Source organism: Melospiza georgiana, chromosome 19 (assembly GCF_028018845.1).
Source record: "Melospiza georgiana isolate bMelGeo1 chromosome 19, bMelGeo1.pri, whole genome shotgun sequence".
Lineage (NCBI taxonomy): Eukaryota > Metazoa > Chordata > Aves > Passeriformes > Passerellidae > Melospiza > Melospiza georgiana.
In genome coordinates, this window is record NC_080448.1 from 11,817,454 (window position 1) to 11,844,126 (window position 26,673).

Below are 26,673 nucleotides of genomic sequence, written 5' to 3' on the forward strand. Positions count from 1 at the left end.
TTTGTCACAGGAGGAGCTGACTGTAAGTGGAGTTGCCAAATTCGTCAGAATTCTTTGTGGATAATGTAAATACATTTCTAGTGAGTAATGGTTTGGTTTCCTTGTCTCTCTGCGCTTCCTGAGAGAAATGTTTTGCTGAAAACACATTGTATTGGGGTTTTTTTTGTGCCTGCCCCTGCTGTCACCCCCTGCCCCTCTGATGACTGGGAAGGAGCAGTGCCTTCACCTCTCACACCTCTGGAGCTGCTCTCCAACCAAGGCGCAGCCCAAACCTGGGAAAGGATTGCTTATGGATGGGTTGTACAAACCCCTGTTTGTTTTATTGGTTTTAACCCCAATTTTAATTGCCAGTGTTGTTTCATTTTCCCTGGGACTGCAGCTTTCAGCCCCACAGCCTTCAGCTCTGGCTCCAACATATGTGAAATATATCAGTGCAGTTCTGTGCTAGCCCCAATGGACATGGGAAAATAATGTTCCTGCTGGATCCTTCCAAATGCCTCTGTTCCTCCCCCCACCCTTTCCTGTATCATGCCTTGGCTATTTGTCCTTCAGGAGTGACTGTCATTTCCTGGTGTCTTCACAATAAAAGAATTTCATGCCAAACGCAGCCGAGACAAAATTCCTGAAAACCGGCACCTCAGGCTACCTGTGGAGCAGCAAATTGCTTTTCCATAACCATCCTCACAAAGCAGATCTGATGTCCCACTCAAAGCCTTCTTGTCTTTTCCTGGGAACAGCTTTTGCTGGGGTTTTTGCTTATTCCCTGCATTATTGCTGCTCCTGTCCTTGTCCCTGCCTGCCCCAGAGCAGAACCTGGGTGCCGTGGCAGAGCACAGACTGATCTCAATCCCTGTGAAAGGAGCAGAGGGAGAATTTCCCTGTCCCTTTCTGCCACAGCACTGAGCCACTCAGTAAAAGCATTGATCCTTGCCCAGGGAGATCTTATTCACATGGGGTTGGTGCTGAAGGGCTCTTAGAGGGACTCACCCTCTTTTCAGCAGAATTTTTTCTTCCTTGTAGTTCTGTTTTCATCTGGTTCATTGAGGCTGTGCCCTGTGATATATCACTGATGATTAGCAATACGTGACAGCTGAGCCAGATGAGGGTTTATTCCAATTGGCCCTTGAAGAGCTGCCTGTGAAAGGAGAATTGAGGAAATAACCTGAAGGAGAGGGATGGTGGCTCCTGCATGCCTTGGCCAGTGCAAAAGGCATTTCTCAGGTACCCCAAGGGGTGTTCCCATCTCTGCCTTTAAAGCAGGAGTTCCCTGTCCCGGGGGCTGGGTGGGGGTGGCACACCTGGGCAAGGTGCCAGACCCAGGAATCTGCTGAGTGCAGAGAAGCTGTGAGACAGAGCCCCCGACCCTGCTGACACTGCAAACATCCCAAGGCACTGCACATCCCTGTCCCAAAACTGCAAACCCAGCCCTAAACCCAACCCCAAATATTGTGAAGAAAACAGCGGGGGGGGGAAAGTCACGTTCCTCTTCTGAAAGGGTTTGTGCATTCCCCTTCAGCAAGGACAAAAGAAATAAAAACTCAGAACAATTCAAATATAGGTCTGTTGTTCACCTTTAATATTTCATTTCTGTTTGCTCCTCCAAAGATTTTCAGTTACATAAAAACATAGTTAAAGTATTAATCTTTCCTTTAAACTTAAATAGGTTCATTTGCTTTCCCATGTGTGTTTTTTGTTTGTTTTTTTTTAAAGCTTTACTGATTGATTAATATGAAAATAATTTCCCTGCTTTTGGTGAGCTGTGGTTGCTCTCACTGCCAGGATTTTCCTGAAAATATATAAAGTCATCTCTGCAAACATTGCCCTTAAAGGAAAAAAAAATACAAATCTGCTAATATGAAATCCTATTTTGGTGTGGCCAAAATCTAAAACCCTAAAAGAAGCTGTAACATGTTATATGGCACTAGCCAAAGAGAAATGTTATGTCCCTCTTCAGAGGGAGAACTAGAATGATACAAGGAAACCCCATTTCCCAATGTATTTTCTATAAGTAATTGGGTAAGATCTGAAGGAATTGGTTCAAACCACAATTTTCTTGGAAAAAACTATGAATCTTGACCATATTGTGAATATTGCAGGTATGCTACTATAAAAATTATATTTATAAAAGAAATATATATATATTTATATGTAAGAAAGAGCCATTTCTCAAGCTGTCCTATTTTATTAGGCAAATAACAACTACAAAGGATGATCAGAGTCTCCTGCTTCAGAAGCAGCCCTCCAAAGAGAGGGAATTTCCACAGATGTGCCTCTGGTGGTGGGGATGAGCCTCCCTGCTGCTCCCCAGCACATCACATTGGCCATGGCATCCCAGAGAGGGATGAATAAATAACAGAGGAACCTGACAGCGCCAGCAGCAGGTGGGGTGGAAGGAATCCATTGTCCTTATCTGAAATTAGCTGAGATGTTCTGAAGGAAGGAGGGGGATTTATGTGTTGGGTGAGGGGGTGATCCAGGTGCTGCTCTTGTGTGTGAGCATTTGATCTTTGCTCTGTGTTGTACCTTCGGGCAGGACAGTGTGGGCTTGTGGGAATTACTCCCCATTTCACTGCCAGATTTGCAGTGTTGGATGTAAACGTGCTCCAAACCAACCCTTCACAGGCACTTAGGAACAGATTCCTCTCCAAGATTCTCTGGGCAGCTCCTTCCAGTGCTGCCTTAAAACTACAGCATAATGCAGACTTAGCTTTCTCTGAGTCTATTGGTTTTTCAAATTGAATTTTCATTGCTTTATCTCCCAGTTCCTTTGAGTTCTGGTGGTTTGGGTTTCCCCAGAGCAGCACAGAAGCCCTTGGTTAATGTCTGGCGGAGGACAAGGCTATTCTGTGTTGGGACACAATTCGTGAGAGGCTGAGGCAAAGAACAGCAAAAATAAGGCTGAAAAGCAAGAAATTAAGGCCCAGGAGGTTGAGTGAGGTGGGAAGGGCTCAGCGGGACAGAGAGCTGAGGGTGCAGGCCAGGGCCAGGGCCAGCAGCAGCAGCTGTGCCCCGGGCAGGGCCATGCTGGTCCCTGACCAGAGCACCTCGCGCCCGTTCAGGGGCTGTGCAGGTCGGAAATTCTCCATCATGGGAGTGGAGTTCTTCCCATCAAAGTGCAGTGCTGCGAACTGGGACAGCTGCAAAACACAACAGCTTGTTAAATCCGCTCCGACAGCTCTGGGAGCTGTGCTGCCAACTCAACCCGTGCTGCCTCGCTCTGGTTTGGAACCTGAGGGGTTAATGGGTGCCTTGAACCTCTCAGGAAAGGCCACAGGAGAGGTCACTGAGTGATGGCTCCTTCCAGCCTTGGCAATCACGGAGAGGGAGCCAAATGCTGCGTGCAGCCCCAGGACTGGCTCCCCAGAGGTCCTGATGCCAGCCCCGGCCCCGGCCACCATGGCAGGGTGACACCAGGCAGGAACAGCAGGAATTAGAGGCAGGAACAGCAGGAATTCTGTCCTTGCTCAGGTTCCTGGCTGACACAAGGCAGGAATTCTGTCCTTGCTCAGGTTCCTGGCTGCTCTGAGTGCCCCTGGGCAGTGCTGGGGGCACTGTGACAGCGCTCAGGGCACGCTGTGAGTGAGGAGCTGAGCTGGCTCTGGGCCAGGCTGTGTGATCTCTGCACAGCCTGTGTTTCCCAAGCATTCTTAATTCCATCCCCTCTTCCTGCCTGCAGGTCAAAAATGGGCTGCTTGATGCTGATGGGCCCAAGGTTTGGGTTTGGAATTATTGTGTTCTGCTGCCCTGACAACGGGAGAAAAGCTGTGGAGGGAGCAGGTGGCAGCAGTGGAAGCGCTGCTGACGGAGCCCTGAGCTTGGGGAGGGGGGGGTTTGGCTCTCTCCTCACGCCGTCATTTCCCCTTCCTGCCCCTTTCCTGCCATTTTCTGAGGGATGATTTAACAGGGTCAATCAGCTGGGGGGAGCAGGGAGCTCCTTGAGGCTGCTGCCAAGCAGGGGTGTGTGGGGAACAAGGCACTGAGGTGGCACCCTGGCCAGGGACAGGGCACTGAGGTGTCACCTGCCCAGGGACAGGGCACTGAGGTGTCACCCTGCCCAGGGACACGGCACAGACCCTCCAGGCTGTGCCTCTGCCACCCACCTGTTTCAGGCTGAGCTGAACTGGCGTCTCAAAGATGGTCCAGATGACGCCCTGGTAGCAGTCCGGGGTGGTGAGGGACCCCTGGTAGCGATAGTACCTCTCAAGGTCTTCCTCAGGTGGGAGGAGAGAGCTCAGTGGCAAAGGATCCACCTTTGCTGATCCCCCTGGAAAAACCACAGGGGAAAATCCCTCGTAATGCTTGTGGCTGCAGGTTTTGCCCACATTTATCCTCTCCCCACAGAGCTTGTGAAATCCCTTACCTTTGGATTCAATATTCTTTAATTTGCTCAACAGAGTTTCATAGTTTTTATTTTCTTTGCCAGCCTGAAAGGGAAATATTTTCATTCCATGTTGTGTATTTCTCTACAAGTGGTTGCTTTTAAGCAGTGGTGAATAATACAGAAAAGGGTCACAAGAAGAGATAACAGCAAGCAGGATGTAGAAAAGGGGAGAGTGAACTCAGTGCTGGCAGAATGCCTGCACAAGATAGGGAGGTTAAACCTTGGGCTACTGTAATATTGGCATAAACATAAAATACTGACATAAACAATCCCTCAGCCAAGCTGCTGGTTGAGATTTGAGAGGGGCAGTTGAAAATTTCCCTGCCTACCTCTACAAAGAAGGCCAACACAGCCAAACCATCCGGACTTTTCTTGGCTTCTGACACATCTGAAGCATCTTCTCTGATGTGGACGATGTGAAACTGGAACACAACAGCCAAGGACAATGATTTCCACCCTCAGAGCTCCCGTGGGAAGCTAGCCAAGAGTTTTTCTGAGCAGGATCTCAGAATTCCAGGGTTCTGGAGTGAAACCCACGCTCCACGTGCAGTCCCACCTACCTCCATGGGGTATTTCTCTCCATCTATGCTGTGCTCTGAGCCAGGACTCAGCACTTGTTGCTCAGCCAGGACTCCCCAGTGAAAATGGAATTCTACTGCCTTGTATTTTCTCTCCAGGCCTCCTCCTCCGATTTTAGGGGATGAGTCTAGTGCCACTTTAACTGGGGAAAAAGCATGAATTGTTTTACAGGAGAAGAGCAGGTCCTACATGAACAGAATGTGAGAGCAGAGATGTTCTTGAGATTCAAATTTATCTTCAAGTTCTCGCTTGGCTTTTCAGACCGAGTGTTCCAGAAATTCTGTTCTGCAGAAACTGAACTCTTACAAAATCATCCCTGAGTTTAATTTGAGATTAATTCTAACCATTATGACCTCTGGAGTCAGAGCTTCTTATACCTCTCAGAAGACCCTATATTCCTTCAGTTTTTTTCCTAAAAAAGACCCTCTATCAAAGTAAATTGGATCCCAGTTTATTTGGGTTTTAACCATCATTTTAACCTCCAGTTTTCTGCGCTGTAACATTTCCTTTGGGCAGGGTTTAAAGATATCCTGCTTTAATTTAAAGTAGTGTTGCAATTTAAGCCTTGATCACACATATTTGAGATATACTTTAAATTTTTTCTTTTTGCGACCCCCACGTTAAGCGCAGCACTTCTCTTTGCATAGGAAAATTCTGGATTGCAGCCCCAGAGATTTCATTTCTGTTCTGAATTCCAAATGAACTTGGAGAGTGCATGAGTCATTTAGTTCCTTTGCTTTTTAATCTGTAAATGGATGAGTCAGATGTCTTTGTGGGCTTTGTTTGTTTAGGTTAAGACCGTTGAGACAGCGACCTTTGCTATGTGTCCATCACGGAACATAATGAGGGTCTAATCTCACCTGCAGCCTCTAACTGCAGCTGTAATTTAGGCAATAACCTCCTCATTTAGCACAGGAATCGGTTGCTCTCAGAAGGAAGAAATTTTAAAAGCCCAGATTGAGCCCCTAATCCTTATGCATGGCTGGGGAAGATGAGGAGCAGTCCTTATAAATATTAATTTTGATGTTAAAGGGACTGTAATTGGACATTCTGGAGTATCACCCTGTAATGGGAAAGTCATTAATGCATATATTAATGAAAAGTCAAAACATTCTTTTTTCTTGTGGTCTGCCACGACATGAGAATTTCTGGCTGTTAAAATCTCCCTCAGCTGCCTTCCCACCTTTCCCTTTTACATCAGGAAATATTTGCCACGTGCTGCTTTCTGCTTTGAGGATTTGGCAGTTAAAACAACCCATCCAAGACTTTAAAAAAACCTACATATAACTTAAAAAAAAAAGAAAAATATTAGACTACATGTTTATTTTTAAAGTCGAAGTAATTGAACATCATTTTTTTGGAGCAGCATCCTCAGTATTGTGAAGGAAGGTGGAGGAAGTGGAACAGTTCTAAATTACTGTTAATTGATTCAAGGTTTACTGATTCACTAAGTAGCTGATCAACATCGGATAACTTCTGTGTGCAGAGAAAACAGGTCTGAATCTGAGAAGAATATAGCTCATTATTTAAAGAACTAATAACAGCCAGCACTGAGAGTGACTTTCCCACACCAGGCTTTTCTCCAGCAGGATTCTCTTTGTGCAGAGGCAAGATTTGGAAAGGGCCAGCCCAGGAATGGCTTCAGCAGAAAATGATAAAATTCTGCCCAAATTGTCCTGCCCACCTGCCCCCAGCCCTGGACTCTGTTTGGGTTGGGGGTTTTTTGCTTTAGAGCTCCTGTACAGAAATTTCTGCACAGAAATTCCTGCTGGGATACTCACGAACCCCAAACCTTCATCACTCCCACAAACCTCCCAAGAAAATATTGATGCAAAAAGGTTCTGGGAGCTTCATTTCTGGAGCAGAGGGGTGGGATCCCATCAGTGCCCAACGCCCACCCCAGGGGCAGGCTGGGCAGTACTTGCCTGTGTGCCCGTTGTTCTGCACGTCCCACTGGGCAGAGCCCTTCGCATCGTACCCCTCAAAGCTCAGGGCCTTCAGGCTCTTCTCGTACACCACATTTCGGGTGACAATGTTGACAGGGGACTGCCTGTCCCCTCTGCAATCCTTGTACGACTGGTGCCACTGGGCAGGACCTGCTCAGGGATGAAGAAAATGGGTTTATTATTTATTTTTTTCCTCTGTAGACAGCAAATCCTCGAGGAAGCCAAACCACCCAACCAGAATGGGGCATCTGAGACATCACCCCAACTTCTGGGGTGAGTTTTACATTCATGTAATTGATTTTTACATTTGTGCATTTGATTTTTACACTTGTGTATTTGATTTTTAAACTTGTGTATTTACATTTTTACTAATGTATTAGTAAAAATTTTAGTAACTAATGTATCTGTACATTTCTACATTATCCTTGGTCAACACAAAACGAGCAGTTACCACAAACACCAAGGGCTTCAAAATACCCTGTTTGGCACTGAAATGGTCACAATTAATGTGATCACGAGGCATTAAAGGCTGAGTGCTGTGAATTTTTTGCATTATTTCTCTCAGCAGCCCCTTTGCAGAGCAGAAGGATCACCAATGTGATTGGAAAAAGAAATTGCTTGGCAGTACCTTCACACTGTGGCTGCTCACACTTCTGGGACTGATAGCACCAGTGGCCCACTAAAAAACAATAAATAAAACAGGTGAGTGAAAATCTCTACAAATTATGCCCCCAAAAAGCAGCAGGGGAATGGATTGGCAGCTCTGCCCTCTCTGTATCTCTTTCTGATCTCTCATAAATCACTTTATAGCCATTAAATCACCCCAAACCCGTGCTGGCAGCAATCTTTAGGACATCAGAATTCTGAATGGGTTGCAGTCCTGAAGAATTTGATTTTCAAACCTTGGCCTCCTCAACTTCTTGAGGCAAAAGTTCCACATTTGAATATATGCAGTGTTAAAATAAATTTCCATTTATCAGCTCTGCACTTGCCAGCCTCTCACAGACTTGTAAATTCACTTGTGCAAGAGGACTTATCTCAGCCTGTTCCAGGAACTCCTTTGAAGGTTACCTGGGGAAGAATTCTGAGAAACGAAGGATCTCACTTCCTGCAGGACCCGCAGGAGCTTCGGGCTAACTCACAGGGATGGTCGCAAAATTCTTCAGCAGAACATCTGAATTTTGCTTTTTCATGGTCATAAGAAATACAAAATTCAGAGGACAAGAGCTGATTTAACTTTATGTGTTTATCTAGTTAGGACAGCAGGATTGTCTTGTTTATCCCAAGTGGCTTCAGTGGCTCTTTATTTATTCTAAACTTTAAATTGACTTTGACAGGGTCATTCTCTTTGGCTATTTAACTTCAATCCATAACAATTCAAACCCTCTTGTAATGATGATTAATACCATACCTTCTGTTTGCTTGTGATTAGTAAATTATAGACATTTTAATAAATGGCTAATCAATTTTAAGGATAATTATGGAGGAGCCCTGTCACTTGACTGGTAATTACCTTAATTTGTAATTTATAACACACCTGCTGGAAGGCTTTTAACACCTTTATCTTTATATCAGTGGCATAACAATGCATCCATCTATTAAGGATTTAGAAGTTATAAATAGAGAATTGTTGTGGAACCTGAGCAGCTGTGACACAGAGGGAGACCTCATGGCAATTAATATAACCTTTAAAAAAATGACAGTTTTGGTTTTTCTTTCACAAAAACGAAATTTCTGCTGAAAACTACAAACAATATTGCCTCACTTTGTACTTTAGCAAGACTGGGAAGAAAAGCAAACTTTGCTTTTTCTGTGTGGTAAGAACTGCGGGGATTTCTATATTGTTACCCAAAAACTGAATTTGATAAGGTTTTATCCTTTTAGCAGATTTCTAACACACAAAAAACTTCACTTTCCATCCCTCACTGTTGCTTTTTCTAATTTTTCCAGGACAGTGGCACCGAGTTCTTCCTCATCTCCACTGGGAAATGCAGAAGTTCCAAGCACAGGGTGTCCCCAAGTGCCTTAATCGATATTTTAATCAATGAATTAAAATGATTAATTTGAATTCAGTGCAGAGTGCCAGCCGAGCTGCTCTCCACCCTTCCTCCAGGTGGGTTTTCACGCGGATCAAAGGCTCCAGGTGTGGTTCTGGCAGCTCCCTGGGGTCGCTGTGAACTTTTAACAATCCCAGCCTGGGACTGGGAGTCTCTTGGCCATTTACACACCGAGGGACCTTCAGGTGTGAAAACAGCAGCAGGAATAGCCTGGAGGGATTTGCTGCCAAATCTTTGGGATGGAAAGCAGAGGGGGAAGGGGAGAGCTCCAGGCTGGGCAGTTCCAGGAGGTTTCACAGTGGAGAGGGAGCATGGCCTGGACATGAAAGCATTTCTGCACTGAAAATCCGATTTTCCAGCCAGTCTGAGGCACAGCTGGGAGCCAGGGCAGCAGGTTCGAGGCTCTGGAGATTTTAAACATCTACAGTGGAGCCACCAAATTCAAACAGAGCCACAGGGGGAAGGGGAGTTGTCCCCAGGTTGTGCTGAGCCAGGGTCTGTGTGCCAGGGGGATGGAAATGGGTTTTGTCCCTTCTCAAACAGAAATCACTGAGATTTTACCCCCTGAACAGGTGTCTGGCAAATTGTGACAAATAAATTGTGGGTTTCAATCACCTCTCAGCAAACTGACACTTGAGCATACCACAGATCTTCCAGCCTGGGCATCAAAATGATGGGGAGGAAAAGTTGAATAAAATAAAATTTAATTTTGAGAATCCCACCCTCAGTGGCTACAGCTGCCTCACATCCAGCACTCAGGAGATTTAATAATTATTATCTGATTTTTGCATCTTTCCACCAAATTCCCAATGTCTCTGAACAAGGTAAGGATTGTGTTTTCTACCAAGTCCTTACCACACTTGTGGCTGGATGATATCAGTGAAGTAGAACAGCACATAAACCCAGCATTTCATAAGAAAAGTGTCCTTGAAGCTGTTAAACTCTAAAGCATGAGGTAATTAAACATTACAGAATGCCTGAGCAAACAGTGGGTTCATGTTTAGTGTGAATTAGGGCTGGTTCATTTGGTTCTTTTGGTTTGTTTTTTCTTTTGTGACTGGCAGCGGCGGAACACTGGGGATCAGGAGCCTTTGTGTGGGCGCTGCTCAGGAGGAACCAGAGTGTCCTTGGGGAGGAGAACGTGCCTTTGGATGTGCCGAGAGTGGGATGGGAGCCTCCCTCCCTGCAGGAGCCTCTCCTCACAATGGCTCTCTCTTCCCCTGAGCTCTGGGGCTTTCTTTCCGTGCCCAAAGGGAAGGTCCCTGTCGCATCCAGGCAGCCCTCCCTGCTTTGGGCAGGATGATGCCCTCAGGCACGTTGTCCAGGCCGCTTTTAATTGTCCAGAGGCTCCTGCCACTTCCCTTGGAGGAGTTTTTGCACAGTGCATTAGCCCACGCTGGCAGGAAATGTTTCCTATTTAATAGCTTACATTTTCCACTTCCTTATCTGCGTCCCATCACTCCTAGAAATATCACCGAACCACCCTAAACAATTCCTTTCCCTGCCTGGTGTTTACAGCATCCAAACAGTTCCCTCTTCATCTGCAATTCCTGTCCTGGCTTCGTGCATCTTTTGTCCCATCTGACCAGGCTTCACCTTCCCCCTGTTCCCTCTTCAAAATCTCCCTCTGATCCCATTTTTATGGGGTCTGGGGCTCCTCAGATCACCCCTGCCCTGCTCCCACGCTCTCTTCCCTGTAGCTCATTTTATTGCTGGAAAAACACGGCAGAAAATGGGGTTTTCAGTGTTTTAGGGAGGTTTTTTTGGGTTTGTTTTTGTGGTTGAGGTGCTGAAATCATTGCTATATAGATATATAGATATAGATATATAGATATAGATATATAGATATATAGATATATACAGATATAGATATGTATTTTAAAAATATATAGATAGAGATATGCACACCTGGACTGACTTATCAATTATATATTTCTCCTCAATTTTATTATGGATTTATCCTTGATTTCAGTGGTTCTGTCCCATCCCACAGGTGTCACCTTGACTTTATTTGGTTTAATTTAGAGTGGGGCTGGACAGGGCTGGCTCTTCCTCCACAGAGTTCAGGACAGTTAAATTTAGGGAGTCTCTCTTGGCACGTGAGCAGTCCCACTTATCTCTGCCTCTTCCTCCTGGAATTTACAACTGCTTCCTGCCCAAGCTGCTTCTTGGCACGGGGCTGGCCGAAGAAACAATACAAATTACGTATTGTTTTCATTTTACTGCAAGCCTCTTCAATTGTTTTAGCTATCAAGCCTCGTTTGGAACTCGAGGCAAAAAAAAAAAAAAAATAAAATAAAATAAATAAAATATTGCAGAGACCTCGCTCTGCTGCCCAGGGAGGCAGGAGGTGCTGCTGGCCAAGGGCCAGGCTGGAGCAGCCCTGCCAAGGTGCTATTGTGGGATCTGGGAAAAGACCCTTCAGCTCTTTGGACCACGCTCAGATTGTCTGAATTCCATAAAAGCTCCCAAATCTGCTCTGTCCCACTGTGCTCTGCTTGCTGCCCTACTTGGAGCTGCTTGGTGTGCTGGAAATGCCATTTAACCTGTGCACTCAGAGTTACTGAAACACTGAACTGCCTCAGTTCCTGCTTCTGACACAGTGGCTGTGCTTTAGTCAGCTTCCAGTTTGCCATCTTTATTATTATTATTGTGTTTTTATTATTATTTTTCAATTTTTATTATGATTTTTGCTGGGTTTATGCTGGTTGTATTAACAATATTGAGCCTTTGAGAGTGTCCATGACCTTTTTGCCTGGGACACCAGGAATGTTCTGTGTTGATTTTTAATTCAAATCCTTTCTCTTGTTCACCTGAGTCCTCTGTTTGTCCCTTTAGCCTCCTGTCCCCCTTCCAGCCATCCTGCCTGGCCATTCCCTGTTATCCTGGTGGTCCCAGAGCTCTCCCTGCTCTGCCATCCTCATCCTCAAACCCATCCCCAAAATCTGCTCTCACCTCTGCATCCTTTTCCACCAAAATGCCTAAAGCTGGGTCTGCATGGGGTTTATTTTTAGGTTTGGCTTGTGTTGGGCTCATCCTATTTTTAGCTGGCTTTGTGAAACTTTCTATTTTTAGTGCAAAAGGCAAAACAAAAGCAATTGTTATCTAAGCCTGTCTTTCTAATTAATGGGATTGCTGAGCATATAGGCATGAGAATATTTATCCCTCCTGGAGCATTACACATCCTCAGGAAGCCCCAGTCACCCCTTGGACAGACAGAACCAGTTCCAAAAGTTCAAATTTTTGTGTCCCCACAAGCGTTCCTGGCCATTCATTGCTCTTCACTTTTAACCTTAATTTGATTTTCCCCAGGGAAAACGCACATCTTTATGCAGGAGAGGATGGGGAGTTAGCCCTGGAAATCAGCTTTACCGTGGTGCTGAGGCCTTGCAAGGCAGCACATCTGATGTTTATCATCTGCACACACAAATCACAGGCTGGATGAGGCCCTTGGAACAGACACAAACTGCAGGGAAAACCCAAAGGGGCTCAGGGGTTCTGGGTTTGCCCTGTTCACATCTGCAAACGACTTCCTCTGTGTCAGGGAGCAGGGGAAGGGTTTCAGCTGTGACCCGTGGGGCTCTGCTGCAGATAATGTGCCCTCAGAAATGTCCTGTATCAAAGGCAGGGGCTGTAACAAAAAATGAGCATCCAGGGCTAAGGTGATTTCCTCCTGTGAGAGGTTTTGCCTTGCTTTCTGTCATAAAAATGCAATTCAGATTTATTTATTTTAAAGCACTTTTAAAATTTAATTCAAACAAATCACTTGGTAGCTGTGCTGGCCTTTTGCAGCCTTTTATGCTGAGCTTTTGATGGCTGATCCTGTGGCTAAAAATATGACTAAAAATCTAATAACAGGCCATTGGATAGATGCTGGAGCACAGCAAAGCATCTCCTGCAACGCCACAAGCAGGGAAAAGAGCCTGCCCAGAGACAGACCCTGGACTTGCCAGCTTTTCTAGGAGACCTCAAGGTTTCTGCTGGTTTTTCAAAGTGCCAAAAGCTTTTCTGCTTCCAACATCCCAGTGGGAGAGCCAGGAGGATCCATGGGGAAATGATGGATAAAACTGAGCAGGATCATCCTCATCCCTGGGGAAGAGGCAGCTTGGATCCCGACCTGATGGAGACTCCAGGGGTGCCCTAAACCCCTCACAGGGGTAATTCCACAATTCCTGTGGCTCTCTGCCTTTTCTCTGCCTTCCAGGTCTGACATTGCATTTATTATCCTTTCTTTCATCAGCTGAAAACGCAGCTTTTCCCCCCAGAGTGTGTCCAAGTGCTGCAGCATCCCAACTTTGCCAGCCCCAAAATGGATTTGGAGCCCAACCATAAATCTGTGTGCAGTCCACACCATTGGAACTGGAAAGGCAAGAAGTCCCAGCATCTTTTATTTTTATTATTTTTAAGCTGCTGATGGAGCTCTCAGGGGTGTTTTGTACCTGAATGGCCCTGAGGAAACCCCAGAGTGAGAACTGACGCCAATGTCCGCATGGTTATGTAAATGTAATGTTTGTGACATAAAAGCAAGTGAGCAGAAATATAGAGAATTAGGGGCATCTAATCTCATCTAAATTAGAGGAATGTCCTATCAGGCATCAATCTTTAGGAGCAGCAGAGCATGGACTGTGGGAGATTTGTCTCCTCATGGCTGAGTCCTGCTCTGTGATAAAGCAAAAGGTTAAAACGTGCTGGGGTTCATTCCATTCCCCCTGAAGAAAATTAATTTTCAGTGACTTTGCTGTAACCCCACCCCAGAGCTGCTGGAGGAATGGATGGATGGATGGATGGATGGATGGATGGATGGATGGATGGATGGATGGATGGATGGATGGATGGATGGATGGACGGACGGACCTATGGACATCCCTCACTCTCACAATTTCCTGCTGGAAATTGCAGACACTTTGTGTCTCTTTTCCCCCAAAACAGCACCAGAGAGTCCCTGATCTCTCAAAGGAACCAGACAAGAAACCTGAGGGGGATCAGAGCAGCTGTAAATGGAACACACTGAGACCTGGCTGAGGATGAGGAGCTGGGGGTGATGGTTCCATCCCTGGGCAGGTGCCTGCACCAGCGTGCCTCAGTTTCCCTCTCCTACAGCAGGGATAATGCTCCTTCCTTCCTTCCCTAAGGATTAACAGGGGTTTTACACCACAGGTGCTGTGCTGCTCTGACAAGGCTGGCAGCAATTCCAGATTAGCAATCAGTATTTGGCTGTTTCTGGGTGGTGAGTTCTCAGCTGCCCAGCTGGAGCTGGGCTCAATGAGCTGCTCAGAGCCAGGCTGGTTCTGGCAAGTGGCAAGACAGGAGGGAAAGGTTTATTTGTTAAAAAAAAATATGGATAACAAGAAGGAATACCACAAGAAGGAATTTCAGCTGATTCTCAAAAGTGGAGTTTCTGAAATGCATAGCCTTTAATTTAATAAATTGTATCCTGAGGAGCTGCTGCCTGAGGAAAGTTTGGAGAAGAAGGAGCAGAGAGCAAGGTTAGGGTGTATTAATTGCTGTAATTTGGTCCACACCACATTAATGACTTTGTAATTTGGTCAAGGAAAAACGTGCAAATTATCGAAATTATCAAATTATTATTTATGTATTCCCTGTGTTACTTCCTTCTGATAGAGGGGTAAACCCTAATTATTGACACCAATCTAATCAAGTCACAAGGGTTTCCTAGATTGTGTTTAGGTTTGCCCAATGGAGCCCCTAATGGGGCAGTAAATGCAGCAAGGTGTTGATAGGCAGGGATCAATCAGAGGCAAACACGAGGGCAGACTCTGGAAAAGCAAAAGTTTTTGTGGTGTTTGTGTTTGTGTTTACCTGGCCCAGGCGTGGCAGGCACAGGGAAGGGTTTGGAACGGCAGCTTAGGAGAACCTGGGAAAGCCAAGCGCCGAGGGACAGGGAATGCACTGGGAACAGGGAAATGAACACAGGGAAACCCTGCGGGAATTTCTGAGCAGCTCTGAACCTTGATCTGCTCTAACACCATCTCCCTTCAGCAGCTCTCAGGGCAGCCCTTCCCCTGACCAAGCTGGGTCCCTTCTCCCTGCACTCTGCTCTGTTTCATGCAAACAATGGACCCTCGGCACTCCAGAGCTGCCGTGTTTAATTTGGAGCCTCCCTGCCGGTATTTGCATAGGAAAAGGGATTTATTCAGTGCTGCTGATTGAACAGAAGCAGGGGGGGAAATACCTCCTGCATTCATCAATACTAATTATAGATCACTCTTTAATTGAGCCATCCTAAGTGCACAGTGTACTCACGGTGCCCAGGGAGCAAAAATAGATGGGGCTGATGCAGCAAAGACATATTGTTCTTTCTCCCTCAGCACAATTTCATCTTGGATCATACACAGCAAAGGAAAGGCAGGAGAAATTTCAAACAAACAATTTTCTTTCAAGTTTAAAGAGATAAAAAAATTAAGTTTTGGTATTTTAAATGCACGTACATAATAAAATACAGAGATCAAGTCAAAGCTCATTGATTTTTCTTGGAGGAGGAAGGCAGATAGAATCTCTAAAGGTGAAAAGAAACCCCCAAAGCACTCATTCATTCATGAGAAAAGCTTGTCCTTGATATTTTAACACAAATAATAAAAGGCAGAGAAATAAATAAATCAATCATCCTTCATTTACCAGAGAGAAGAGAGCCTGCAGTGCACGTCCTGGTAGTAACAAACAGATCAGAAATCAGAGTAACCTTGAGGTGGGGTGAGAAAGAGCAGGCAAGGACTTACCTACTGCCTCTGTCTTGAGAATGTGCAGGCAGAGCCCAGCAAGGAACAGCAATTCCATTCTCTAGCTTAAATAGGCTCAGTGTTGAAACCAGAATTGATTAGACTCCTCAGGATGTGATCATATTTCTGCTCTCAGTTTTATACTGGAGTAAGTAGTCCAGGACAGACCTGAAAGCCATAGCAGGAAGGTGAACTCCTCCCCTTTGTAATTTCTCCAGATTTGCCCTGCTCCTGATTTGCCTGAATTTATTCATTCTCCAAAGTGGATGGCAAAAGGAGAGAGGCTTTCTGGCACTGAGCAAGGAGCCTTCAGTGAATTACTGAGGTTTTGCAGCCTGCACAGGTCCAGCAGCCCAAATAAAATGCTGCATTTTTATTTACTGGGAGTTTTTCTCCTGGCAGCCCCGTGACATTCAATTAATATGTGTGTTAATGTTTCCTTTAAAAAAAAACCCAGGGGGACAAATCAAACCCCAGCTCCCCCTCACTTCTACCCCGCAGCTCTCCAAACAGGATTGGAGTTGATTTGGGACTGGAAAATGGGAATTCCATGTGCAGCAACAGGAAATGTTAATTAGGTGACATACAACACCTTACGTAGGTAATTAAGCAACAATACATTTTTTTTTAATAATCCTTTTTCTCAGCTTTCTGCTTCTGCTACTGTAGAATGATAAATACACAGATTTTTGGTTTGGTCCCCTTAATTCTCCCATCTAATTTTTTTTTTTTTGGAATTAAATATGATTCAGGGGCAACTCAGACTTTACATTCAGCAAAGAAAAGCGACACAGCTTTATTACAGACACAGCATCATCTCTGGGATTTTTGGGGCTGGGCTGAGGAATCCAAATGAAGCAAACTCCTTCCCCAAACGTCCCTGGGGGTGCAGAGCTGGGCTGGGAGGAAGAGGAGGATGCCCGTGAGGGATGGGCAGAGTGAAGTGATGCCAACCCAGCCCAGCTGAGCTTGCAGAGTCATCCAGCAGAGGCTGCATCCCACAAAAATGAGCTCAGGAATCCCTGCCTGCCCTGCTGCTCCCCCAGAGGGGTCTCGGGGGCTGCAGGCACACCCAGAGCAGCCCCTCTACTGATAAAAACGCTGGCAATAACATTCCCGCAGTGCAGGTCTGCCGGGGAGGGCGATGGGGTAAATAATTCCTGCAGGGAGAACAACGAGGGGTTGGAGGAGCGGTGTCCCTGCGGGGCCGGGGGGATGCTGAGCACGCAGAGCAGCTCCAAGGGCATCCAGGAGAGTTCCCTTGGGCTGCTCCTCATCTGGGAGCTGAACCAGCACCTCGGGAGTGTTGTTCTGCTCTATTTCTTCAAAGTCCTCTGTTCAGGACGGAAAAGCTGAGGGTCAGAAATTCTGGGCTTGAAAATCAGGATCCTTGATTTATTTATTTATTGAGTTTTTTCTTTCTTATTTTTCTTTTTTGTTTGTTTATTCGTTTTTGTTTTATTTTGTTCTTTTGGGGTTTTTTCCCCTCTTCTTTTTGTTTGTAAGCCTCCCAGCCTGTCATTACCAAAGTGGTAATAAACTGCACTGCAGTCACGTTAATTAAGCCTTCATTTGAGCTCCGAAGTGAAGGCACGCTCAGGCAAAGGCATTCCCTTTCCTTCCAAAGCCTGGCATCTAAATAAGCAGGGCTGGCATAATTTGAGCTCCTCATTTTTATATATTTATTTTCCTAAGGAAATTCCACTGACAGGTGATTGGATATCAGTTCTTGATGGCATTGCTGCACTTCAGGGTAGTTCTGATTCCTTTTCAAAACTAAAACTGAGATGCAATGATGCCATCAAAAACTGGGTGCATTTTACACAAAGATTTTTGGATACTGAACCTGAAGATGTGAGACCATCTTGGTCAGAGGAGAAGACACAAAGTTAAGCAGCTCTCTGAATTCCAGGCTGGTTTTTCCTGGTACAGGGAAGGGAAGGACAGCTGGGAATATCAAATCCAGTAAAAGCTGCACTTATTTCGTGGCCTGGAGAGCCACAGCAGCAAGGGCTGAGAGGGGGAGACTGGCTGGAGGCCAAACCCTGGTCAGAGCTGAGCTGACCCAGCAGGGATTGCCCAGGAATTTAAAGCCCAGATGGGTTCCAGGATTAGCGGGTGGGTGATTGGGAATTCCACCCTGCAGGGTGAGAAAACGCAGAGTGCTCTTCATGGCTGTCGTTTTACTGCTGAGAGCTCCCACGCCCCTGAGGAGGAAATCTGGAATTTCAGAGCTCTGGGTGAAGCACAAACATTGCAGCTTCATCTCCCATGTGCAAACGTGGGCTGGCTCTGGCTGTGCTGGGAATGCTGTCCCAGCACAAGGTGGGACACTGCCATGGGTTCTGCTTTATTCACCCACAGCTGACCCTGGACAGGCTTTATTTGCCTCTCACCTGCTCCAGGTGTTTGTCTCCCATCACTCCAAACCTGGGAGGCAAAAATTCCTCCAAGAGAGAGAGGCTGGACAGGGGAGGAGGAGCAGAGCTTTGTGTTTTCAAAACAGCTCCAAAAAATCTTGGACGGAGATCACACACCCTGTTTGTGTCTCCCTCTCCAGAAAGGAAGGCTTTAATCTGCATTAATTGAAACATAAATTGGATAAATTATTTGTATCACTCCCTTTCCTGAGTGTTTCTCCCTTGCAGGCCTCGTGATGGCCATGGAGAGCAGGGCAGGGGGACACTGTGATCCCACAGCCCTGCTGAGGGCCCTGGCACTGAAACTGGGACTCATGGTGTGATCCTGCTGAGCTGCTCAGGACTCTTGGCAATTTGGTTTGGTGTCTGCAGCGTGGTGACAGTGCAGGGCTGAGTGCAGGGACAATGGGGAGAAAGCAGAACCATCCCAATCCCCAGGATTTGGGGTCAGGAATGGAGAATGTGACAGGACACGGAAACCCCTCATCCTGTTTGGACTGTCCTGCGTGCACACTGAAATAGAGGTGTTTGGAGTTCACTTGAGTTAGCAATGTGAATTAAGCATTTAAAGTCTCCTCCCTGAGCTGTGGCACTCCTGTTTCATCACAAGGATGCAGTTTTTCCCTGGAATTCCAGGCACAGTTCCAGTTCCAGCTCAGAGGACACTGGGCCACAGTGCCTCACCCCAGGGTGAGGGTGGGAGTTGTCCAAGGGCTCCTGGGCAGGGCTGGGCTCAGCTCCTGCATGAATTCCTGTTTTGGGATCAATTTTGGTGTGTCCCAGAGGGGGCCTGTCCCTCTGAGCCCTTGTGGGTCCCACTGGAGGCTGAGAGCTGCAGCTGGGGGCAGTTCTGAGCCTGTGAGATCAGCTGGGTGAACTTGGATTTTCCACACCTGAACCATCACTAAAAATTCAGCCTGAAGCCTCTCCAGTGTGGTCAGTGGTTATTGCCTTCCCCACAGGCACAATCAACAGATAATTCCACAAAATGAGGCCGTTTCTTACACATACATCAAAACAAATTGGGCATTCAGGTAAAGACGTGTCAATACAATCACAGAACTCAAAGAAAAGCAATCACAGAACTAAAAACAAAGTGTTACAGAAGGTGAAATCTGGGTAAATATAAACCTAAAGCTGCCCACAGCAAGGTGCAGTCAGTGTCTGAGGTGTCAGCCTGAGATCCTGGAGATTAGATTGAGTTGCCTGGAATCCTGTGTCACCTTAAACAAACAATGGGATTGTTCTTTCCCCATTTATAGGATGCAGATAACAATTCCTCACAAGGGTCTGGTGAGGTAAGCACGGGAATGCTGCACAGTTCCTGGAATACAGGAGTACAAAAACGTCCTTGGATTGAGGCTGTTCCATTAAAAGGTTGGGCTTTAGATTTAAAGTGTTTTTCATCTGGTTTTGGGGGCTCCAGCTGCATCACAGAGGGCTGGAATGTACAAATCTGGGGGTTTCTGTGTGTTAAACCCACTAAAAAGCAGCTTCCACACTATTGTCTCCCTTAATCCAGCAACATGATGGTAATTTGTATGCGATTCTATTAGGGAAATCAGATTACAGATCTTTTGTGGAGAGCTATTTATACCACTTGATATTACTTTAATTACATTCTGATCTCACAACATTTAGCATTTTGTGCTCGAGCACCAAATTTTCAAATTAGAGCAACTTCAAGCAGCATTTTCAGGAATATCTAGAGCCCTTTGGAGCCCAAATTCACAGATAAATTATTTTTTAGCCACCGGGGTGTTTTCAAAACCGTTTTGCTCTGTGGATGTTGTGCTCATCACAGGTGTCCTGTGCCCACCTGGGCTGTGCTGCCACCTCTGCTGGGAGGGAAAGGATTTGCTGGGCTGGCTCAGGGGTGGCAGAAATAGTGGGGCCCTTGTTCAGCAGCAACCTCACACCCGAGGTGTGGCTGCCAGGGCTGGGATTACAAAGGGAGTTTTATCTGGGACACTGGGAGAGGAATATTTTATAGGATGTTAATACAGCCCCAGGCTTGACTGGTCATTTCTCAGCCCTTATTTCTATGTTATCATTCCCTTGTGACCATCTGAAATGCTTATTGCTTACTTAGACTTGTATAAAATATAATAATCGCAATTTAAAAGTGTATTAATTAATTATAAAGTATTCCTGATACACAAAAATCGTGGATGCTGACTGCAGGTTAAACTGAATATACTTTCATACACTACAATAGAAAAAAAAAGCCCTAAAAGTCCCCTTTTTAAACTCAAAATTATAGCCTAAATTTCTTACATTTTAACCTTGGCAGAGCTATCAGAGTTCACAGATTCCCACCTGTGGGGCTGGAATTGCTGCTGTAAGATCAGTGCTGAATGTGGGAGCCCATCAATTCAACTGAGCTGCTTGGCAAGGCCGTGGTAGAAAATTGTGAACAACAAAGGTGAATCCTTTGTTAAGGCAACAATGAAATACGATTGAATCAGAATAAATAATGTGGATAAATGGATAATTTACCTGGTAATTGTCCTGCTCATCTGGTCTGCTTAGCTGGTTAAAATCTCCCTGCTGCCTCTGTACCCTGTATTTTATTCCAGCAGTGCCCTCTGCTGAGAGCATGGAATGTGTGTTCTGTGAGCTTTTTTCTCCCCCAGCTCTCAGGTACTTTCAGTCTAAGTTCTCAGAAATAATTTGCATTTAAAAAGTTGGAGAAAGAGAAGCTACACTGGTGTGGGTACTGGTTTATTAATGACCAAGCCACATGAAATAAACAGAAAATATCCTGTGGCAAAGGCAGGGGTAGTGGTGTTGGCTGTTTTAGCTGTGTTATCATGAAAGGATTAAGTGGGAAAAGGCATTTTTGGGCTGTTGGGGTCCAGGCTGGAGACACAGCACTGATGTTTTATTTCAGTTCCCTCAGCCCTCCAAACCCACAAAACTCTGCTCCTCCTTTCCTGCCTCTCTAATCCTTTACGATGTAATTAATTTGTGAGTGACAGCTGGGTTCACTTCACTCCATTTGAGAACACCCTGAAGAATTTTCAACTGCAGGCGTCACCACCCATCGCCCCAAGCCCTGGGCAGGCTTTGCTCTTGTCAAAGGTTGCTTCCAGCAGCTCATGCGTGTGGGAAATGTGCTCTGCAGTTTGGGCTATCCTAGCAACTCCTGGGGATTGGCACAGCCCCCAGCTGGCAACCCAAATATTAAAAAACACAGCTGGTTAAAGTTTAACCCCCCTGGCGACGATGATGTGGCAGCAGGAGCTGTGTGTCAGGAGAGGATCCGCGCCCGGGGATTGGGGTGGGAGCTCCGGGGAGAATGGGATGAGCAGAGCCGGCCCAAAGGAGCATTCCCCACCATGAATAGGTTCCTGAACTGCTCTGCCAACCACACCAAGATCTGGAGTCACTACTTGGTGCTGGCCCTGGGCATCCCCCAGCTGACCATCAACATCGTCTCCATCATCTTCAACTGCACCGCCATCTTCACCCGCCTGGCCACCAGGGACCTGCACAAGCCCATCTCCATCCTCTTCTGCAACCTGGCTGTCTCTGACCTCTTCACCAGCTTCTCTGGCTTCTGGATTTCCATGCTGTTCATCACCTACCCTGACATCACCATCTTCGGCTCCTGGGACATGCTGGCTCCCTACTCCCTGTACACCACCTCCATCCTGTCCACCATATACAACCTGGTGAGCATCGGTATCGAGCGCTACCTGGCTGTGGCCGAGAGCATGAGGACGAGGTTCAGGGTGGCCAGGAACCACTCCGTTGCCGTGGTCTTCATCAACTGGGTCCTGGCCTTCTTCCTGGGCTGCCTGCCCCTGATGGGCTGGAACTGCCTGCACGCGCAGAGCAACATCTCGGTGCTCTACAGCCCCTTCTGCGTCAACTACCTCGTCTTCATCGCCATGCCCAACGTGGCCATGGCCTTCCTCGTGCCCCTCTTCACCTACCTGAGGATCATCATCATCCTGAGGAAGAGGAAGCTGAGGATGCAGGCGTGCGGCCAAGCCATGGGCACCTATAGGTCGGCAGAGACGCAGGTGGCCAGGACCAGCATCTCCATCTGGCTGCTGGCCCTGGTGTCCTACGCGCCATTCCTGGCCGGCGTCGTCTTCGACGCGGCCAACCGGCGCTGCCACGGCGAGCTGTACCCAGGGGTGTACATCTTCAGGAACTGCACGGCCATACTGATCACCCTCACCTGCCTGGGCAACCCCTTGCTCTACACGCTGCGGCTCCGGGCGCTGGGGGCCCGGCTGAAGGCGCTGCGCGGCCTCTGGGCCTCGCGCGTGAGGGCCTGCACTGTCGACCATGTCTGAGCAAACCCACCCACCCCATCCCAGGGTGGTGTAGTGGGATAAATGAGTGATGCCATGATTGACTCTCACAATTAACAGACAAATATCGTGTGTATAGGTTGAGAAAAGTTGTATAGATTTATAGTTGTGTTGTGCATGGCCTCTGGGCCTCACGTGTGAGGGCCTGTGCTGCCATCGGCCACGTCTGAGCAAACCCACCCACCCCATCCCAGGGTGATGTGTTGTGATAAATGAGGAATGTCGTGGTGGACTCTCACAATGAATAGACAAATATCGTATGTGTAGGTTGAGAAAAGTTGTATAGGTTTATGGTTGTGTTGTGTGCGGCCTCTGGGCCTCACGTGTGAGGGTCTGTGCCGCCATCGGCCATGTCTGAGCAAACCCACCCTCCCCATCCCAGGGTGGTGTATTGGATAAACGAGGAATGCCATGGTGGACTCTCACAATTAACAGACAAATAGCATGTGATAAGTTGAGAAAAGTTGTATGGTTTATGGTTGTGTTGTACCCCCTCGCGTGGGTACAATTTAACAAGGGACAGCTGTCAAGGGAGGGCTGGGAGGGCTGGCTTGTCACTGCGGTGACACCTGAGCTCCAGTCAGGATTTGAGGAGGAGATCTCCACCACTGGACAGTGAAGAAGGGGTTGATGAACAGAACTTTGGGAGGGGTTAAAGGGTTAAAAAGGAAAAACCTCCATTGTGAGGGGGCTGAGCACATGGTGGGGAAAATCTTTTGTTCCCAGCGCCGTAACCTTTTTTCTTTCTTCAGCCTTCTGCTGCATTTTTGGTAAGGTTTAATAGACCTTCCTAAACTATGAAAAGTGAGTAGCTATTTCTCACATTATGATGCTTGTATCCCAGCTGTGTGCTGTGTTAATGCTGGATATTCTATTCCGTGCCTGCAGTGCTGGTTCTGAGAGCAAAGGTGGGGAGAAGCAGCAGCACGGAGTTTGTTATCAGAGGCTGCACTCACTGCTCTAAAAGCAGCACTGCTCCACATGCTGAGCTGCACTGTGCTGTCTGGGCACTGACAGAGCACAACAGAGCACTCCTTTGCTGTTCAGTTGCTTTAGCTGGCTGAGGCAGAGTTTTCCCTGGACTGTTCATTTTTATTTCCCTTTTCTTGGAACTGTTCAAACCTGCTTTGCTCTGGGACCCGGGGAGCACTGAGAGCTTGCACTCTGTGGCCTCAGGGCTCCTCTGGGCAGCAGCTTTCCCAGAGCCACAGGGACTGATAACAGAGTGTGAACAGTGCATATGCTGTGGCTCCACGCAGATGTTTACTGGATGTGTTTTGTTGTAGTGATTAGCAGTGCTGTGTTAACATTTTAGTAGGATGGAAAATGTAGTTTTGTAGGGAAATGGTAACTTTTGTAGTTAAAATAGGAACTATGTAAGTGGGATATTTTTTGAAGAAAGGAATGAGGCACTTGCACCAGACAGCAGCCACAGGACACCTCAATCTTTCAGAGAAAAATCATTTATTGCTCCATTATCAGAAGAAGCTGACTTGTTCCAGAAAGACGTACCCAGACCGTCTGTAACTCTTTGTTTCTATTGTCTCATATTGTCCTAATCCCAATTAACAAAATTATCATTACTCTAATTATATTACTATTTTTATAACCATTTTATTGCTATTAAACTTTGGAAATTTTAAAACCAAGTGATTGGTGTTTTTCACATGACATCAGCTCATGCTTCTGGCTCTGCTGCTGCTCTGTGCTATTTCATCAACGCACAGCAACAAAATCCCATGGAAACCCACACAGTGAGGATGTTCTGACATTGATCACACACAATCCCAGCCACTTGGGGTTTTCAGGGATTTCTTTCCAGTTTCTTTGCTTTGTTGTTTCCTAATCTTTATATTTATCTATATTCCTCTCTAACTCTCTATATTTCTCTATTTTTTATATATATATATATATACAATTTTATTTATTTATCTATTTATTTATTTTCTATTAATATATGTTATACATGCCCATATCTATACCTCTACCCCTATCTCGATATATACATCTCTCTCTCCACTCCTCCTTCTTTCTTCCCCCATACACAGCGCTCTCTCTATATATATCTATATCCGTATATCTCTTTATGTTTATCTATTTATAGAAATATCTCTAAATAGCTCGATAAATCGCCCTGGCTGCGGCTGCGCTCGGCGGTCGATTAACCACGCCTGCCTGGCGGCGCTCGATTGGCAGCCCTGACCGGTGGAGCGGAAGCGGAAGTGGGAGCGGAAGCGGCGGGAGCGGCCATGAGGGCGCCGGGGCCGTGCGCGGAGTGCGGGGCGGGGGCCGCGGCCCGGTACCGCTGTCCGCGCTGCGGCAGCGCCTAGTGAGCGAGGGACGGGCTGGGGGGAGCGGGGGCACGGCCCGGTACCGCTCAGTGAGCGAGGGACGGGCTGGGGGGAGCGGGGGCACGGCCCGGTACCGCTCAGTGAGCGAGGGACGGGCTGGGGGGAGCGGGGGCATGGCCCGGTACCGCTCAGTGAGCGAGGGACGGGCTGGGGGGAGCGGGGGCATGGCCCGGTACCGCTCAGTGAGCGAGGGACGGGCTGGGGGGAGCGGGGGCACGGCCCGGTACCGCTCAGTGAGCGAGGGACGGGCTGGGGTCACGGCCGGTACCGCGGGCTGAGGGTGCGGTCCCGGGCCCGTTTCTCACGCCGTTCTCCCCGCAGCTGCTCCGTGCCGTGCTGCCGGACCCACCGCGGTGAGTGCGGGCCGGGCTAACCGGGGCTAACCGGGGCTCACCAGGGATAAGCGGGGCTGACCGGCTGTGTCCGCAGAGCGCTGCGCGCCCGGTGCCCGGCGGGAGGAGGAGGCGGCCGGGCCCGGATCCCCCCCTGCCCCCGCCGGCAGCCCCGCGGCCCCGGAGGAAATCGCGGGCGAGGAGGAGGAGCAGGACCGCGTCCCGCCGCAGAAGCTGCAGCTGCTGGGTAACAAACCCCGCTCCTGGCAAATACTGAGATAGACACGGGGTGTGGGAGAGCGATGCTGTGCTCGTCTCCTTTGGTGTTAAATTCCTTTAGGTAGTGCTGTGTTAATCTCCTTTAAGTGGTGTGGTAAATGCCGTTTTTAGGCTGTAGCATAACATTAAAATAGAAGCGATGTGATGTGAGATACTCCTTGTAACTAGCTCAAAGAATGGAAAAGATAATCGAGAATCTCCTCACATTATCCTCTCTGGATGGAGATAACAACAAACGGGCACCATGATACCGAGAAAAGAATTATTGCTTCCTTATCAGGAAAGCTCAGACTTGGAGGAACCAACAAAACTGATTTACAAGATGAAGGGGGGAAGCTGAAATTGAGCAGAAACACCCTGGTTTGAGAGGAATGATTGAATCATCTATGAGATATATAATTATACAATAAGCTGTTGCATTTAAGGGGTAATCCTTTGTTAGCAAGGGCTGCTTTGGGGCAGAGTGGGAGTCTGTAATTCTTTGTTTTTCATTGCCCAAACTTTAATTGTCTAAATTCTTATTGTCCTGATTTTCCTGCCTCTTTTCCCCACTCTTTTCCAACTTCTAACACTTTAACACCAGTGCCTGGGTTTTCCGGGGAGCCGAGCTTTCCCTGAGAGCACTGTTACATTTCCCTGGCAGTCGCTGTGTCCCCGGGAAGGTTTGCTGGCCGCGGGCCCTGCTGTAACTCAGCTGTAACTCAGCTGTAACTCCGCTGTAACTCCGTTTTTCCCCTCCCTGCGCAGGGGAATCGGCGGAGCTGCGGGAGTTGCTGCGGAACCCGCACCTGCGGCAGCTGCTGCTGGCCCTGGAGCAGGCTCGGGACAAGAGCTCCCTCCTGAGGCGGCTGATGCAGGAGCCGCTGTTCCTCGAGTTCGCCGACTGCTGCCTGGGCATCGTGGAGCCTCCCGAGGAGAAGGAGAACGTGCTCCCCGTCCTCGCCGAGTGAGCTTTGCTGCTGGGGCAGTGGGCGTTGTGTCGTTCGTGCCGGGGATTTGAGCTTGGTGAGGTTTGGGTGCACTCTGCTCTGTGCCTTGGCTGCTGTGCCCCTGGGTGTCGCTGCTCTGAGCTCAGGCTGGAGCTGACAAACAGGGGCAGAGCTGTGCTGGGACTTTCCTTTTTACATCTGGGGCTTGGCCTTGGTACTCTGTGGAATTCTTGGGCAGCCACAGGAAATGTTGCTTCACAGTGACAATATTAAATATATTTACATTAATTTTAATCCATGAGCACTCTGAAATTTTTTGTTTTTTACTCTAAAA

At 47.4% G+C, this 26,673-nt stretch overlaps 3 protein-coding genes across 3 annotated transcripts; 2 read left to right on the forward strand and 1 right to left on the reverse strand.

The window, feature by feature from the left end:
- Nucleotides 1–1,555: 1,555 nt before the first annotated feature.
- Nucleotides 1,556–15,821, reverse strand: CA4 (carbonic anhydrase 4). Its single transcript, XM_058037584.1, has 8 exons — nucleotides 15,701–15,821; nucleotides 7,535–7,585; nucleotides 6,886–7,056; nucleotides 4,942–5,102; nucleotides 4,711–4,803; nucleotides 4,361–4,424; nucleotides 4,101–4,264; nucleotides 1,556–3,137 (listed from the first exon to the last, which is right to left on the reverse strand). The coding sequence occupies exons 1-8, from the start codon at nucleotides 15,756–15,758 to the stop codon at nucleotides 2,949–2,951; spliced, it is 951 nt and encodes a 316-aa protein (XP_057893567.1). The 5' UTR covers nucleotides 15,759–15,821; the 3' UTR covers nucleotides 1,556–2,948.
- A 5,400-nt stretch (nucleotides 15,822–21,221) lies between these two features.
- On the forward strand, nucleotides 21,222–22,430 carry LOC131091656 (lysophosphatidic acid receptor 1-like). Its single transcript, XM_058037838.1, has one exon. It carries the CDS (start codon nucleotides 21,222–21,224, stop codon nucleotides 22,428–22,430), a length of 1,209 nt encoding a protein of 402 aa, XP_057893821.1.
- A 2,266-nt stretch (nucleotides 22,431–24,696) lies between these two features.
- On the forward strand, nucleotides 24,697–26,633 carry ZNHIT3 (zinc finger HIT-type containing 3). The gene is made up of 4 exons (XM_058037649.1): nucleotides 24,697–24,777; nucleotides 25,121–25,152; nucleotides 25,229–25,378; nucleotides 26,158–26,633. The coding sequence occupies exons 1-4, from the start codon at nucleotides 24,698–24,700 to the stop codon at nucleotides 26,358–26,360; spliced, it is 465 nt and encodes a 154-aa protein (XP_057893632.1). The 5' UTR covers nucleotide 24,697; the 3' UTR covers nucleotides 26,361–26,633.
- The last annotated feature ends 40 nt before the right edge of the window (nucleotides 26,634–26,673 follow it).

Bases quoted from the DNA above. Each gene is read 5' to 3' on its own strand.
- CA4 (XM_058037584.1), bottom strand. From the start codon at position 15,758: ATGGAATTGCTGTTCCTTGCTGGGCTCTGCCTGCACATTCTCAAGACA. The intron at 7,586-15,700 runs GTAAGTCCTTGC...ATTGTTTTTTAG, and splicing joins TCTCAAGACAGAGGCAGTAG to TGGGCCACTGGTGCTATCAG. The intron at 4,265-4,360 runs GTAAGGGATTTC...TGGTTTTTCCAG, and splicing joins AAAGAATATTGAATCCAAAG to GGGGATCAGCAAAGGTGGAT.
- LOC131091656 (XM_058037838.1), top strand. From the start codon at position 21,222: ATGCGTGTGGGAAATGTGCTCTGCAGTTTGGGCTATCCTAGCAACTCC.
- ZNHIT3 (XM_058037649.1), top strand. From the start codon at position 24,698: ATGAGGGCGCCGGGGCCGTGCGCGGAGTGCGGGGCGGGGGCCGCGGCC. The intron at 24,778-25,120 runs GTGAGCGAGGGA...TTCTCCCCGCAG, and splicing joins CCGCGCTGCGGCAGCGCCTA to CTGCTCCGTGCCGTGCTGCC. The intron at 25,153-25,228 runs GTGAGTGCGGGC...CTGTGTCCGCAG, and splicing joins GTGCTGCCGGACCCACCGCG to AGCGCTGCGCGCCCGGTGCC.